The sequence below is a fragment of the Trichomycterus rosablanca genome, chromosome 8, assembly GCF_030014385.1.
Source record: "Trichomycterus rosablanca isolate fTriRos1 chromosome 8, fTriRos1.hap1, whole genome shotgun sequence".
Taxonomy (NCBI): domain Eukaryota; kingdom Metazoa; phylum Chordata; class Actinopteri; order Siluriformes; family Trichomycteridae; genus Trichomycterus; species Trichomycterus rosablanca.
In genome coordinates, this window is record NC_085995.1 from 36,585,502 (window position 1) to 36,603,200 (window position 17,699).

The 17,699-nt window shown below is 41.5% G+C and overlaps 1 protein-coding gene across 3 annotated transcripts in view; it reads left to right on the forward strand.

Moving 5' to 3' along the window:
- The window catches only part of nav2b (neuron navigator 2b), an 86,349-nt gene extending 69,966 nt beyond the window's left edge, over positions 1–16,383 (forward strand). For all 3 annotated transcript variants that reach the window (XM_063000817.1, XM_063000819.1, XM_063000818.1), the window contains 11 exons: positions 2,369–2,513; positions 3,006–3,100; positions 5,652–5,747; positions 5,881–6,049; positions 6,195–6,430; positions 7,602–7,756; positions 8,163–8,240; positions 9,216–9,412; positions 9,640–9,758; positions 9,979–10,176; positions 11,970–16,383. In XM_063000817.1, the coding sequence (XP_062856887.1) occupies positions 2,369–2,513; positions 3,006–3,100; positions 5,652–5,747; positions 5,881–6,049; positions 6,195–6,430; positions 7,602–7,756; positions 8,163–8,240; positions 9,216–9,412; positions 9,640–9,758; positions 9,979–10,176; positions 11,970–12,050 (1,569 nt within the window). In that variant the 3' untranslated portion in view covers positions 12,051–16,383. The remainder of the gene's footprint in view (positions 1–2,368; positions 2,514–3,005; positions 3,101–5,651; positions 5,748–5,880; positions 6,050–6,194; positions 6,431–7,601; positions 7,757–8,162; positions 8,241–9,215; positions 9,413–9,639; positions 9,759–9,978; positions 10,177–11,969) is intronic.
- Positions 16,384–17,699: the final 1,316 nt, after the last annotated feature.

Genomic DNA, 17,699 nt, shown 5'->3' on the forward strand with positions numbered 1-17,699 from the left:
GGTGTTTTGGGTACAATTCTCTCATACTGGCCACTGGATATTCAACATGGCACCTCATGGCAAAGAACTCTCTGAGGATGTGAGAAATAGAATTGTTGCTCTCCACAAAGATGGCCTGGGCTATAAGAAGATTGCTAACACCCTGAAACTGAGCTACAGCATGGTGGCCAAGGTCATACAGCGGTTTTCCAGGACAGGTTCCACTCGGAACAGGCTTCGCCAGGGTCGACCAAAGAAGTCGAGTCCACGTGTTCGGCGTCATATCCAGAGGTTGGCTTTAAAAAATAGACACATGAGTGCTGCCAGCATTGCTGCAGAGGTTGAAGACGTGGGAGGTCAGCCTGTCAGTGCTCAGACCATACGCCGCACACTGCATCAACTCGGTCTGCATGGTCGTCATCCCAGAAGGAAGCTGACGCACAAGAAAGCCCGCAAACAGTTTGCTGAAGACAAGCAGTCCAAGAACATGGATTACTGGAATGCCCTGTGGTCTGACGAGACCAAGATAAACTTGTTTGGCTCAGATGGTGTCCAGCATGTGTGGTGGCGCCCTGGTGAGAAGTACCAAGACAACTGTATCTTGCCTACAGTCAAGCATGGTGGTGGTAGCATCATGGTCTTGGGCTGCATGAGTGTTGCTGGCACTGGGGAGCTGCAGTTCATTGAGGGAAACATGAATTCCAACATGTACTGTGACATTCTGAAACAGAGCATGATCCCCTCCCTTCGAAAACTGGGCCTCATGGCAGTTTTCCAACAGGATAACGACCCCAAACACAACCTCCAAGATGACAACTGCCTTGCTGAGGAAGCTGAAGGTAAAGGTGATGGACTAAACCCAATTGAGCACCTGTGGCGCATCCTCAAGTGGAAGGTGAAGGAGTTCAAGGTGTCTAACATCCACCAGCTCCGTGATGTCATCATGGAGGAGTGGAAGAGGATTCCAGTAGCAACCTGTGCAGCTCTGGTGAATTCCATGCCCAGGAGGGTTCAGGCAGTGCTGGATAATAATGGTGGTCACACAAAATATTGACACTTTGGGCACAATTTGGACATGTTCACTGTGGGGTGTACTCACTTATGTTGCCAGCCATTTAGACATTAATGGCTGTGTGTTGAGTTATTTTCAGAAGACAGTAAATCTACACTGCTATACAAGCTGTACACTGACTACTCTAAGTTATATCCAAGTTTTATTTCTATAGTGTTGTCCCATGAAAAGATATAATGAAATATTTGCAGAAATGTGAGGGGTGTACTCACTTTTGTGATACACTGTAAATGCCAACAAATCACTGAAATGCAGTCTATAAATTGTTACAGGGAGATGTAATTTGTGTTACTGATCGGTATGGTCTATGGATAAATTTTCCGGTCCAGGCTAATGAAGCTGACCTCAGATAGGAAAAGGTTAATGCCCATGGGTTTGAAGTGGGAACTTATGTTCAGGTGTCCACATCAACTTGAGAACTTTGATGCCAGCACCCGTGTCCATTTGTTTATAATTTGTTTAAACAGGTGCAAAATTCTAAATTGTGCCAGAAGTTTGAATTTGATGGCAGCACGTAAGGTTCATTTGGGTTTCCACCTGTCAGTAACTCGTTTCACTTTGCCACGCAAAGCCAGTCCACGTACGCCAACTTTTTTAAGGTAGTAAACTGTCCACTATATAAAAAATGTGTCAATATAAATATGAGTGAGAGGGGTGTAAATATTCTCAATAGTGTAATAGCAGTAAACAGAGAGATCAACTGATGGAAAACAATGAAAATGCACCTAAAATCAATAACAAAAATACAACAAATCTTTAAAAAGCATTTAAAAAAGTACATGTTTTTAATAGGAGTTGAGGGTCAGGGGGTGAAGGGTCATCAGCTGACGAAAGAGAACGACTGCCTGTTTTGTAAGCATAGCATAATTAGCGAAAATACAACTTGCACAATATGCATTTTATGTATTTGCCATTTTTTTTAGGAAAGATTACAGATTTTTTGTTAATTATAAATAATATTTAATGTACAAAGACCAGCTTGTCTTGATAAAAAAAATAGAAACAAAACTTTATTAGCGTACAGTGCTAATATGCTGTAGGCTGACTGCAGTCTTGGATGCCTAGGCTAACTTTAATAGGGTTCAAACCCCACCACTGGCAGGTTGCCACTGTTGGGCCCTTGAGCAAGGCCCTTAACCCTCAATTGCTCAGACTGTATACTGTAAGTCGCTTTGGATAAAAGCGTCTGCTAAATGCCGAAAATGTAAATGTAATTGTAATGGACGTGCGAACAAAGTGAACTTGCAACCGAGCGCTCCGAACTGAGCTCGGTTTTATGTCCAGGACTAACTGTAGACTTTACGTGTGTGTATGCAGGTAGAGATGCAAAAACTAAAAGCAGAGAATGAGCAACTGAGAACGACCAGCAGGGGGAGCTGCAGCCCCACACCACAGACGCATGTCTGTCCATCATCCCCTAACCTGACTACAAAGACCTGTCTGACTGAGTCCACCAGCCTGGGTACACACACACACACACACACACACACACACACACCTGTTAAACGATCTCATTTCTCATTTAAAATAATATGTGACTGGCATTAATTACAAATATAATGAGGTTCTGTCAGTGACTTAAATTAATTTATAAATAGTGACTTTCAATGTATTAATAAATGTCGGCTTAAAATACAGTAATTAAATTTCTGCATCAAATAATACTGAATTATTTCCAGTTAAATTTAAGTGCAAGTACTTTACAGGCAGTGTACAGACAATACAGATAAATGACACACTGCAGCACCAGAGGCTCTAATAGTAGATAAATGTATTTATATTTTAAACAAAAATACTAACTGGGAGACTATAAATAAACACTAAATATTGTATGTTGGTTTATTGCACTTGTTATGTTAACAGTTGTCTTAACAACACATCAGTTGGCCAGTGTGGAGATTTTTTTTGTTATTTTTATCATTTTAATCATGTATGTGTGTCTGCATGCTATTAGATATGCTGCTGGAGGACAGCGGAGATGGCTTCCGTAAAGAGGGACGTCGTGTTAAAGTGGTGTTGAATCTGGACAGAAACCCAGACTCAAAAGAGGTAAGATATTATTACCAAAAAGTGGCAGAATTTGGTCATGGTTACCACTAAGTACTCCAGGGCTGTACCAGTATACACAGTATGGCTTAAGAAGAGTATACACAATATGGCCTGAGACCAATATACACGATATGGCCTGAGACCAGTATACACTATATGGCCTGAGACCGGTATACACTATATGGCAAGAGACCTGTATACACTACATGGACAGAGACCAGTATATAGCTTGTTTAGCGTTAGAGATCAGAATATAGCTAGTATATGGCTAGAAACCAGAATATAACTAGTATATGGTTAGAGACCCGTATATAGCTAGTATATGGCTATAAACCAGTATATAACTAGTATATGGCTATAAACCAGTATATAGCTAGTATATGGTTAGAGACCAGTATATAGCTAGTATATGGCTAGAAACCAGTATATATAACTAGTATATGGCTAGAAAACAGTATACCTCATATGGTTGGAGACCAGTATACAGCTAGTATATTGCTAGAGACCAGTATACATTATATGGTTAGAGACCAGTATACAGCTGGTATATGACTAGAGACCAGTATATATCTAGTATATGGCTAGAGACCAGTATATAACTAGTATATGGTTAGAGACCAGAATATAGCTAGTATATGGCTAGACACCAGTATATACAGTGTATCACAAAAGTAAGTACACCCCTCACATTTCTGCAGATATTTAAGTATATCTTTTCATGGGACAACACTGACAAAATGACACTTTGACACAATGAAAAGTAGTCTGTGTGCAGCTTATATAACAGTGTAAATTTATTCTTCCCTCAAAATAACTCAATATACAGCCATTAATGTCTAAACCACCGGCAACAAAAGTGAGTACACCCCTTAGTGAAAGTTCCTGAAGTGTCAATATTTTGTGTGGCCACCATTATTTCCCAGAACTGCCTTAACTCTCCTGGGCATGGAGTTTACCAGAGCTTCACAGGTTGCCACTGGAATGCTTTTCCACTCCTCCATGACGACATCACGGAGCTGGCGGATATTCGAGACTTTGCGCTCCTCCACCTTCCGCTTGAGGATGCCCCAAAGATGTTCTATTGGGTTTAGGTCTGGAGACATGCTTGGCCAGTACATCACCTTTACCCTCAGCCTCTTCAATAAAGCAGTGGTCGTCTTAGAGGTGTGTTTGGGGTCATTATCATGCTGGAACACTGCCCTGCAACCCAGTTTCCGGAGGGAGGGGATCATGCTCTGCTTCAGTATTTCACAGTACATATAGGAGTTCATGTGTCCCTCAATGAAATGTAACTCCCCAACACCTGCTGCACTCATGCAGCCCCAGACCATGGCATTCCCACCACCATGCTTGACTGTAGGCATGACACACTTATCTTTGTACTCCTCACCTGATTGCCGCCACACATGCTTGAGACCATCTGAACCAAACAAATTAATCTTGGTCTCATCAGACCATAGGACATGGTTCCAGTAATCCATGTCCTTTGTTGACATGTCTTCAGCAAACTGTTTGCGGGCTTTCTTGTGTAGAGGCTTCAGAAGAGGCTTCCTTCTGGGGTGACAGCCATGCAGACCAATTTGATGTAGTGTGCGGCGTATGGTCTGAGCACTGACAGGCTGACCCCCCACCTTTTCAATCTCTGCAGCAATGCTGACAGCACTCCTGCGCCTATCTTTCAAAGACAGCAGTTGGATGTGACGCTGAGCACGTGCACTCAGCTTCTTTGGACGACCAACGCGAGGTCTGTTCTGAGTGGACCCTGCTCTTTTAAAACGCTGGATGATCTTGGCCACTGTGCTGCAGCTCAGTTTCAGGGTGTTGGCAATCTTCTTGTAGCCTTGGCCATCTTCATGTAGTGCAACAATTCGTCTTTTAAGATCCTCAGAGAGTTCTTTGCCATGAGGTGCCATGTTGGAACTTTCAGTGACCAGTATGAGAGAGTGTGAGAGCTGTACTACTAAATTGAACACACCTGCTCCCTATGCACACCTGAGACCTAGTAACACTAACAAATCACATGACATTTTGGAGGGAAAATGACAAGCAGTGCTCAATTTGGACATTTAGGGGTGTAGTCTCTTAGGGGTGTACTCATTTTTGTTGCCAGTGGTTTAGACATTAATGGCTGTATATTGAGTTATTTTGAGGGAAGAATAAATTTACACTGTTATTTAAGCTGCACACAGACTACTTTTCATTGTGTCAAAGTGTCATTTTGTCAGTGTTGTCCCATGAAAAGATATACTTAAATATCTGCAGAAATGTGAGGGGTGTACTCACTTTTGTGATACACTGTATAGCTAGAGAACAGTATACCCTATATGGTTAGAGACCAGTATACAGCTAGTATATTGCTAGAGACCAGTATACATTATATGGTTAGAGACCAGTATACAGCTGGTATATGACTAGAGACCAGTATATATCTAGTATATGGCTAGTTGGATATTCATATAGATTAATACATCAGCCCCTACTGTTTTTGGAAGGCTTTTGTGGGGTGTGTCTGTGGGATGATGTTAGACTCTGTGTTTTTGTCTCTTAACAGGAGTGCCGGCCACAAGACTTCCTGATTGGCTGCATTGGTGTAAGTGGAAACACCAAATGGGAAGTTCTGGATGGTGTGGTCAGGCGTCTCTTCAAGGTACAGTAAAGTGTGATTTATTTATTATCAAAGGATGGACATTGTGATGAATTTAGGATGGACACATCATTTGAGGCGGATTCTAGCTCTGATTGGTCTGTAATGTTTGGTTTGTGTGATGTCTCTCCTGCAGGAGTACATAATCCACGTGGATCCGGGTTCACAGCTCGGACTCAACACGGACAGCGTGGTCAGTTACAGTATTGGAGATATTCAGCGCAGGAATGAAGCGGACACCCCTGAGCTCCTGCCCTGTGGCTATCTGGTGGGAGACAGTGACACCATATCTGTCAAACTGAGAGGTACATACAATCAGTTATAGAAAAAATAATCAAGGCCGCCATGAAATCTGAACATCTGTGTATGAGAGGTGGAGCAAACCTTCACAAGCAGGTGGTAAAAATCATGCGTTCAGGGTGATGACTGTAATCACTGTGTCTCCTGCAGGTGTGAAGGAGAAGAGTGAAGATGCGCTAGTGTTCGAGACGCTCATCCCGAAGCCCATCCTTCAGCGATACGTCTCTCAGCTACAGGAGCACCGGCGCCTCGTCCTCTCCGGACCCTCCGGCACCGGCAAGAGCTTCCTGGCGTCCAGATTGGCTGAACATGTGATTCTTCTGGAGGGACTCGCACTGGATCAACGGCTCATCACCGCCATCAACGTGAATCGTAAATCCAGCAAGGTAATGAGGTGTTTAATTCTGTGTAAGCCTGTAATTACACCACATAGCCATAAGTATGTGGACATGTGCACAGGAACTTGTTGGATATTCTGTTGCAAAACCATGGCCATTTGTTGGCTTCATCTTTGAGGCTGAGTCTGCTTTCTTTTGGGTGGGATTTTCACAAAATTTGGAGGGTGTCCTGTGAGAATTTGGGCCCATGAAGTCAGAGGACCATTTGTTTCATGTTTCATGAGACAGTCACAGGGATATATGCGAGTTTTACGCCAAACTTAAATCATTATGGACCTTGATTTGTGCACAGTGGGACACTCATGCAGGGACAGGACAGGGCTTTGATCAAATTGTTGCCACAAAGTTAAAAGCACATGATTTATTTTTATGTCACTGATTTTATGTACTCCACAAGACCTCTGAAGGTGTCCTAAGGTATTTGGTACAAGATCGTTAACAGCAGGTAAATCAGCTATATAATGTGAGGTTGATTGTTCTACAGTGTATCCTGGAGCCACTTGTTTTCCAGGTAAATGACACACATGCCTGGCCTCCCACATAAAAAAAAACTGCAAAAACTACATTCATCAGACCAGCTGGCTGTTTACTTTTGACAGTAAACAAAGATTAGCATGGAGTACTAACCTGCAACCATGCTGTTCCATACACAGACAGAAGGGTTAGATACAGTGTGTCCATCACTGTATTAAAATGATGTCCAACAACCTGTCAGGGGTTTTTGACCTGTGACTCCTCAGATTAGTTGGTGGGTGCTCACAGTGGCTGCCCACAGGCACTGCTTGTGATTTCGGAGATGCTTCGACCCAGTCATGTGACAATGACGATTTGGGCACACTGAGGTCTTTATGCTGATCAGATCTGCTGCATTTATTAACACGCGACCTTCCAGGATCTCCAATCAGCCCGACATTTAACAGATCCCTGACCAGCACATGCATGTGTGTTGCCATTCCCATATTTTGGGGGTCTTTTTAAAGTTTTTGTTAATCACTGTCAAAATGAGTAAAGTAGTTATTATTTTAATGGTCATCATTTCGCATATTGGTTAGCAGTTAACCATAATCTAGTAAAGATCAGTTATCTTTTAAAAGAATTTGGCAGCTACAGAGACCTGTGATATTGCTACAGTACTAACAGTGAGATCATGTGCTTGCAGGATCTGAAGCAGTACCTGTGTAATCTGACTGAACAGTGCAGCAGCAGCAGTCGGCCGGTGGAAGCTCCTCGAGTGGTGATCCTGGAAAACCTGCACCATATCGGCTCTCTAAATGAGATCTTCAGTGACCTGATGAACTGCAAACACCAGTGCTGGTCCGTATAACTACCACGACACAATGTACACTACTAAGCTTCAAAATAATAAATGTGTTGCCTCTGAAGGTGTGTAGAATGTAAGAAAGAAGACTGGTAGGTAATAACAGTAGAATGGCCAAACACTATACTATGACTATACTATGACACTATATGGCCAAAACTATGTGGACACCAGACCATTAGCTCGTTGGGCGTCCCATTCCAAAACTATGGGTGTTAATATGGAGTTTTCTCCTTATTAGCTTCTCTGGGAATGCTTTTCACAAGAATTTTGAGTGTGCCTTTGGGAGGTCAGGCATGTGTTGACTTTGTCTGTGTTAAAGTATAATGGGTGCATTTCATTTTTCTCAAACTGTTAAAGCCATCATCATTCCGTATGTCTGACCTGTGTGTCATTTTACAGTCCGTATATTATCTGTACCATGAGCCAAACCTCCTCTTCCACATCTGCCTCAAATCTGCAACTTCATCATAATTTCAGGTGAGATTTCTGTGAGGTTCTGTGTTCCTGCACAACACGCCACACTTCACATTTTCATTTCAGTGTCTCACAGTGCTTTTTTAGGGGTCTGGGACTATGTACTACCACATAGTGCACTACCTCAGGGACAGTGGTTGCACAGTGGGTAGAGTTGTTATTCACCAACTAGAAGATTGTGGGTTTGAATCCTGGCTATTGGACCCTTGAGCAAGGCCATTAACCCTCTACTGAAGGTGTTCCATCTGCTCTAAATTTAGTGTCATGCCTAAAGTGAAATTTTGGGTGGCGTCATTTCTTGATTAAAAGGTTTGAATAATTTAATCTTAATTGTATTTTAATATCAATGAAACGTCAGTACGTATAACGTATCAGAAACAAAGAAATAGGAACCATTTTTATTAATTATAGTGAATATGCCCCCAAAGTTCTCAGATTTCTTACCGAAACAGGACTGAAAACACACATTTAACAATCTATACCATATATGCATTGACTAACTTTAAAATCCGCTGGGGGCGGCACAGGGGCTCGGTGGGTAGCACTGTCACCTCACAGCAAGAAGGTCCTGAGTTCGATTTCTAGGTGGAGCCTGTTTTCTAGTCTGGGTCCTTTCTGTGTGGAGGTTGCATGTTCTCCCCGTGTCTGTGTGGGTTTCCCCAGGGTTCTCTGGTTTCCTCCCACAGTACAAAGACATGCAAGTGAGGTAAACTGAAGATACTAAATTGTCCATGACTGTGTTTGACATTAAACTTGCATTGATGAATCTTGTGTAACCAGTAATCACCTGTCCTGTCATGAATGTAACCAAAGTATGTAAAACATGACGCTAAAATCCTAGTAAATAAATAAGAAATCCGATGAGCTACCTTCCTGCCGTGAACATTAGCAATGTGTAGCAATGAGTTCAGAGCCAGAATAAAGTCACACAGAAAAAAACACACACATGCATTTTTATTATGTTTCTTATTTGTTTAGGTGGCTGCTCTGTTCCAATCACACTGAACCAGTGAAGGGCTTTCTGGGTCGATTCCTACGGCGGAAGCTTCTAGCAACTGAGATCAGCAGTCGTGTTCGTAATCCAGACTTGGTAAAGATCATCGAGTGGATTCCGTGTGTCTGGCAGCATCTAAACAGCTTTCTGGAGATCCACAACTCCTCCGACGTCACTATCGGTAAGTTGCTATTGTATCTGACGTTAGAGCTGAAGTTTAGCAATAAGACCTGCATGGAAACACAAAGTAAAATCATTTTGATTTATAACAAAATGGTAGAAATGCAGCAGTTGTGTGTTTACTACCCATTCATGTCTATTCAATATGACTCAGGTTTGATTATATAACCATAATATGGGCGAATCACAAAAGGGTGAAATGTGAGAAATTTTTTTATTCCTATGCAGGGCCACGTCTCTTCCTGTCCTGTCCCATGGATGTGGAGGGATCTCAGGTGTGGTTTACAGATCTTTGGAACTACTCCATCGTTCCCTACATGTTGGAAGCCATTCGAGAGGGTCTGCAGGTACGATCTACAACCATGGAGATATTATAAAGCTCCTACATTTCTGCCTAAAACAAACAAAAAATTATTCATTCTAATCAGACTTGAGTTAAAATGGAATTTATTTATCAGTGGAATGTAGAATTCGCCAGTTTATTGCTCAGTACCTGACTATGCATATAGGCACAAACAAAAATAACCTTTTTTCTGTGTGTGTTGTGTGTGTGTGTGTGTGTTGTAGCTGTATGGTAGGAAGGCAGCATGGGAGGACCCGTCTCTCTGGGTAAAACAAAGTTACCCGTGGCCCACGGGTCTCCAGCAGCTCCAGTGTCCTGCTCTTCTGCAGCTGAGACGCGAGGACGTGGGATTTGACGGTTTTCCCAGAGACACTTGCAAACACGGTGCAGAGGAAGCACCGGGCAGAGAACATGACCCACTGGTGAGAGCACAACCTTGTACTGAAAATGGTGGCAAATAATTAGGGATGTAACGATTCACCACAATACAGTTAATAACCGATTCAAAAATTCCATGATTCAAATTGATTTGACATGTAAAATGAATCAATATTCACTTTAAACAGCAAAGGGCACTGGCGCTATACACCTCGCCTTGTAGACGTCACTGGCGCTATACGCCTGGTTGCCAAATTCGGGGTTTTTCAGCCAAATTGGGCTTAAATCAAAATTGTTTTGCATAGTTTGTACCTACATCAGAAATAAAAGGGCATTCATTATTTAGATAAATAAAAGATAAGCACAAATACTTTAAATAATAAATAATAAAGGGAAACTTTGTCATAATTTGTCTTCAATTTCAGTTTTAAAAAATCGGGAAAAAATCATATAGTGAACCCAGTATCGTGAATCACATCGCATTGTGGGTAGAGTGTATCGTTACATCCCTACAAATAATATATTTTATATTTGGGAACAAGAACTTATGGATGATTATTATCACTAGTTAAGCTGTTATGATACCAATATATTAGTAGTTTTTACCCATACCAGTGGCATCTGATGATTCTTTGGATAGATTTGATACAAAACTGAAAATTCCTGCTATACAAAGCAAAATAAGTGGTTAAGTAGTCACCTAACAATGAGCTTGTCTAACATCTTAATACAAAAACATGGTTAACAATATGGAATTAGACCCACTCCTCTAAGAAGGCTTTCCACACGATTTTGTAGTATGTATGTGGGAGTTTTTGCCCATTCAGTCTAAACAGCATTTGTGAGATCGGGCATTGATTTTGGAAAACTCATCCCAAAGGTGTCTAGTGGAGTAAGTTCAGGGCTCTGGACTTACAAACTGAACTATACTGGAGTTCCTCCATACGAAACCCATCGCAAACACACGCTGAAACTGTTACCTAATCTGTAACGAGTTAGGTATTGGGTCAGGTTGTGCCTCCTCACTCTACTGAAGCACTGTGACAAAAAACACTAACAAAAAGGATTCATCATTAGCAAATATTGTGGCCAAAATAACAGAAACAAAGTAAAAAATGAAAAACACAAACATTCACAGCCGGCAGTGGAGAAAATGGACAAAACAGGGACAGTGCAGAACTGAGAACTGCTTGTCACAATCTGACGGGCTGCTCCGGCTATCTGCAACAAGATAGCGAACCATCAGAACCAGCCAGGACCTGCAGCATCCCAACCCTGCCAAATGGCGCAGACCATACGTAACATAGATTTACAGATGTGGTCCGCTTGGGTAGTTTGCTTTCCCAGGGTGGTTTCTTCGACCAGGCTCCCATGAAAACATAAAAAATGCAGGCATGTTACAGCAGCAGAAAACCGGAGACTGGGCCTGGCATTACATTTCCAGAGAAAAGCAGATTTGCCAACAAAAGAGCTGGCAAGTTTTGAAATAGAGAAACTGTGATATATACAAATGCTCCCATCTGGAGTGAATTAATGCTCATCAAAGCACGGGTGACTGTCACTTAAGAGGAACTGACATGTAAATCATCCGCGCCTTCATGCCTCATTTGCTGGCCAAAATTGGGATGGCAGACAGAGATGGAGTCTCTTCATCTCGATTGCGGGTGGACTTTGTTACTATACCACAATTCTGGAAGCATATAATTTATACCTGGTAGAACTGGGTGTGTCTGAAACACCTGAACTCAATTATTTAAATTTAAAGGTGGTGTGTGTCTTATCTGTTTCCATCTATTATTGATAACCTTTTATTGTTTTGACTTCTTCATCTTTATAGATGGATATGCTGATGAGGCTAAAGGAGGCGGCCCATTGTACCGACCCACCCAGCGACAGCAGTGACTCCCAACAGCAATAACAATAAATCTAAGGACATATCTCACTGAATCCCTATGCTAAGTCTTCCATGGGAACAGAGACACAACATGCAAATCACAATCAAGTGCTTGAGCTTGATATAAACATTATTTACGAAGAATAAAGCTCTTCAAAACTCTAATAGGAGACCAACAACACTGTGGACGAAACATTTTAATACACAGAGAACAGAAATGTCAAGCCACTGTTAGTTAGTAAACCTGCTCTGCATTCCAGTACTGCTCCTGACACACTAAATTTTCCTCATGACATCTGGAGTGTAAATGCAACCTTAATGGCTATGTGTATCAGGAGAAGAGGAGAAACTAATCATCCAAGAACATTTCTGCAGTGAAGACACAGGGCTTCCACCAGAAGATAAATTACACTTTCTAAACAGTTCACATGATGATCCAGAGATCAAAAAAACAAGATTGTTTTGCTCTGCTTTTCACAACCGTTGGCTGTAGGAGGAGCTTGACATTATCAGGATCTTCACCACCATCCCCATCTCAACCAACAAATCATATACAGTCATCCCCATTGGTGCGGTTATGATGTCAAAACCCTGGCTATACCTGCATCCTACAGAACGGTTGTTCTATAGTCGTTCTATACCTGCATCCTATAGAAAAGTCTTTCTAAAAAAACATCCTAAAAACACTGTCAAAGTACATCTGTTTATAGCTCTGTTTATGTCTGGTTGGTCCAGAAGTCCTACATTCACTCCCAAAAAAATCAAACAACACAGCTAATAACGAGGGCTTACCAGTTTACCCCATTGGTGCGGTTATGACTTCAAAACCCTGACTATACCTGCGTCCTACAGAACGGTCGTTCTATAGTCGTTCTATACCTGCATCCTATAGAAAAGTCGTTCTAAAGTCGTGTTAAATTTACTCCCAAAAATACAAACAACACAGCTAATAATGAGGGCTATAGGAGGAGCTTGATATTATCAGGACTTTATATCTGTTGATCTTCACCACCATCACCATCTCAACATGCATCCTATAGAAAACATCTGTTTATGGTTATGTTTCAAATTCGGTTAATGTCTTACAGAAGTCCTATATTTACTCCCACAAAATTCAAACAACACAGCTAATAACGAGGGTCGTGGTGGCTTACCAGTTAAGGTGCTGAAAAAGTTAGGTCCCTGACTCAAGCCCCCAACAGACTAGTTTCCACTGGTGGACCCGTGAGCAAGACTGTATCCCAACATTGCTTGGATTGGATTTTAATTGAAATTCGCTTTGGATAAAAGCTTTTGCCAAATACCTCAGTGTAAATGTTATTTATTGTTTAATATTATGCTGATTAAGAATCTTAAGTTAATTAAGTATTGGAATCCCTATTTTGATAGTAATGAGTACTGAATTTGGGGGCGCTGCAATATGCAGAATGGCCCCTAGATGTCGCCAAAACTGTGTTTGTCTCTGCGGTGTCACGACAGTACAGTACATAGTAAACTCGAGGGTTTTTAATCCCAGCAGTGTGCTCAACATTCAGTGCCGCTAAATTTTCCCTATCTGACGTGAATAATGCATGTTTAAAGACAATCATTTCCTCTACACGACTTTTACATGCAAGTCGGATTCATGTTGACTCTTGCTGGTGCTATTGTTGTCTAACAGTACCTACCTTACTCCTTTTGCACCTACAGTAGTGATCTCAATGCTGGAACTGTTTACATAAACACACATACACACACTATGCTACTGCCTGTGTAGAATTTCGTTTTCCAAGATTTTAAACACTTGAACCAGGCGGCCAGTACCTGGTCGATTTGCTCTTAGTGTGGTGCTTTTACAGCTTCTTTCAAAACTGAGTGTTGTGGGTGCAGCTCCAGGATACTATCGGTTGTGTTGTGTTGTGTTTGGATGAAGCGATGTTTCATTACTCTTAAAAAACTGCATTGATTTGGATTCTCAGAGCCAGTATATCTGTTATAGCATTTGTAGCTCCAGAGCTGTTTGAGATCATTATTCAAACATTCACAAACAGAGGAGCTATCAAAAATAGCCAAATTATCAGGCTTATGTTTACACAGGAGGCAAATTAAAAGTTGTGTCTAATAATAGATTAAAACCCATTGAAGAAATTGGTTGGAGAGAAAACAAAATGACAAGTTTTTCATATATATTTGCTTTAAATTTAATTGTTATCCAAATTTTCTCCACAGATCATTAGTTACACCAAATGAACAAAGTATTGGGATACCTAATTTTGAATTCATGTGTTTCAGCCACAGCAACTGCTAACAAGTTTAATAAATTAATTATTTAAAGTAAATTATATTACTGACCCCTTTCTTTCTGTTTTTTTAATGGTCAGAACCCCCACAGGACCACCACAGAGCAGGTATTATTTAGATGGTGGGTCATTCTCAGCACTGCAGTGACACTGACATGGTGGTGGTGTGTTAGTGTGTGTTGTGCTGGTATGAGTGGATCAGACACAGCAGTGCTGCTGGAGCTTTTAAATACCGTGTCCACTCTATTAGACACTCCTACCTAGTCGGTCCACCTTGTAGATGTAAAGTCAGAGACGATCACTCATCTATTGCTGATGTTTGAGTCGGTCATCTTCTAGATCTTCATCAGTGGTCACAGGACGCTGCCCACGGGGCGCTGTTGGCTGGATGTTTTTGTTTGGTGGACTATTTTCAGTCCAGCAGTGACAGTGAGGTGTTTAAAATCTCCATCAGCGCTGCTGTGTCTCATCCATTCATACCAGCACAACACATCCTAACACACCACCACCATGTCAGTGTCACTGCAGTGCTGAGAATGATCCACCACCTAAATAATATCTGCTCTGTGGTGGTCCTGACGATTGAAGAACAGCATGAAAGGGAGGTAACAAAGCATGCAGAAAAACAGATGGACTACAGTCAGTGATTGTAGAACTACAAAGTTCTTCTACATGGAAAGTGGAGCTGATAAAATGGACAGTGAGTGTAGAAACAAGGAGGAGGTTTTAATGTTATGGTGGATTGGTGTATGCTTCCAACTTTGCAGCAACAGTTTAGGGAAGGTACCTTCCCTGTTCTATCATAAATGCTCCCCTCTGCACAAAGCAAGCTCTTTAAAGACATGAAGGAAATCTCAGTTTAAAGAAACTCCAGAGTCCTGACTTCAGCCTCACTAACCTGCTCTGGAATGAACTGGAACACCATTTCAGGCTTTCTTGACCAACATCAGTGCCCAGTCATACACATGCATATGTGACTAATTGGGCACACATTCCCACAGACATACTTCTCAAAAGAGCTGTTGTTCTAGCTAAAAGGATTACATAGAGGTCACTCTATTAACATTTTAGCATTTGTTTTCAAAATGGGACATCCAACATCCAGCTCATGGTCCAAATATCTTTGGCCATGTAATGTACTTTTGGCCTGCCTGGCTTGCTCTATGATGGTGAAGCTATAACAATACAAAATAAAAATCCTGCCATGTTTCAAAAGCATTTTAGCACACTGTTGGCAGTTATATGGACACTAAAATGCTAAATGTTTGTGGTAGTGTTTTTCACAGCTAAGAATCTTGCAGTGGTGGAATGCACTTTTCAAAATCAAATGGTTTAGCAAATTTACTGTTTTGAGGAACACTGTGCTACATGCATCTGTTCCTACCAATAAATCTTCATGTTGTACAGTATATGCAGTGCTCTAGATAATAATTCTAGATCCACATCAAGCCGTTTTGGTGGTTTGTGTTGGCCCAACACCTTACTTAACACTTAATGTTTGTTACTTGAATTTGCCGGTGGTCTGTATGAGCAGGAAACGTTGTTTTGTTTAATTTTTTTTCCTCCAGCGAATCGTGATGCTTTATGTGGAATCTCAGACCAGATATCTGCTGGTTTGGTGAGAGTCCTTGTTTGATAGGAGTGAGGCAGTGTGGAGCAGATCTTGCTTCAGGTTTCTGTAGACGGAAGCATCTCGAGATCCTCCACGCTCGGTTCATTCAAACAGTCCTTTAATATCGAGTGAGAGCCAGAGTCAGGAGCCAGGATTGTTCGTCCATTGGACGACTCGTGATGCTGAAATGAGACTATGCAATGTTTCTTCTCTATATTAGAAATGTGTTTTTGTACTGAGCAATTGTTGAGAAACGTTTTGGGGGCAATAATACGCATCTGTGTTTTGTACTAAAACTTGGATTTTGAAAAGGTTTACCAAGTTGAGATGACAGGAATTCCAAAACAGGTTGTGTCTTATTTCAAAAGTGTAATATTCCAAAAGTTGTACTGCTCATTCCACATTTTGTGTGTGTATAGTTGTATAATATTTTGTAAATAATAAATCTCAAACTAAAATGTGAAAATTTGATCCGTGCTTTGTTTTCTACCTTCTTCAGATTGTTCTGCTTTATTTTTCCAACGATGATTTGTAAATCCCAGAAGAATAAAGGTGATGATGTTATTGAACTGATTTGTTACTTGTTCAGTGATGTTTTAGCTCACTGGAAAAAGGGTGGAAATCTAAAATCAATTATTTAAACAATATTATACAGTTTCGTTGTTGTTGTATAACGACTTGCAGTGTATCACGATTACACACACTGGCAGAAGTTTCACAATCATACATTTTACAACAATAAATGAGCACAAGTCCAGGCAGGACTGTTCTAAATGTATAGGTTATGTATCGGGGTTCAAATCTCAGCTGTGCTATCAGCTGGTCAGGTGTCTGCATGGACATAAGCGGCTAAAATCTGAGTGGGATTGTGTGTGGGAAGAATGCACTTGTCGGTGCGCTCTTAGTGCCGGTCCCAAGCCCAGATTACAATAGGAGGGTTGTGTCAGAAAGGGCATCAAGAAATATCGTGTGAGCCGCTCAGGTGGCTCTGCCATTCGGCTGGCCTGGGCGGCTACATGAACAACGGTTGGCTGTTGTTCATACAGGGTGGGAAAAGCCAGATAGGGGTTCCTAACTGGTGCAATTATGACCTCTGCTGGCTGATTGATGGCATCTGATGGAGTTGAGGGATAATGCGATCAGGGTGTGGCTCTCCTTGCACAAATCTGATCCGCATATGAACTCGCCTCGTGCAGGTCGGCTATCGCACGCGTGTCGGAGGGGGCGTGTGTCAGTTAGCTCTCCACGTTTGGGGGCGGGGGTCAGCACCAGTGGAGAGGAAGCGTAATGCAATTGGGTAAAAATTGGTCTAGCTAAAAATCAGGAGAAAATGCATAAAAAAATATTGTGTGTAATTATAATAAATTGTATATAAATACTAGTATCTGAGATGTGACTAAGATGTACAGTCGGTAAATAGAGGTTCACATGAATGGAAACCTGCTTAGGTAGCTAGTTGTTTTGGTGTTTTAAACAACAATAATGCTAACATTTGTTACCATTATTACAGGCACAAAGCTCATTCTGAGGGACCCTTAAACTGGTGAGTTTTAACTTTCATTTTGCTGTTCCAGACACTCGATAAGATAAACAGTATACAAGGTTTACTCATAGTCATGTGAAAAAGTATTTGCCCCCTTCTCAATTTCTTCCAATTTTGCATATTAATTGCTATCACAAACTGGATTGGATTACAAAGCCATTGATAAATCTCTGGGACTCCGGAGAAAACAGTGACGAACAGAGCTAAACTTCCCCAGGAGTGGTGAACCTTCCTGATGT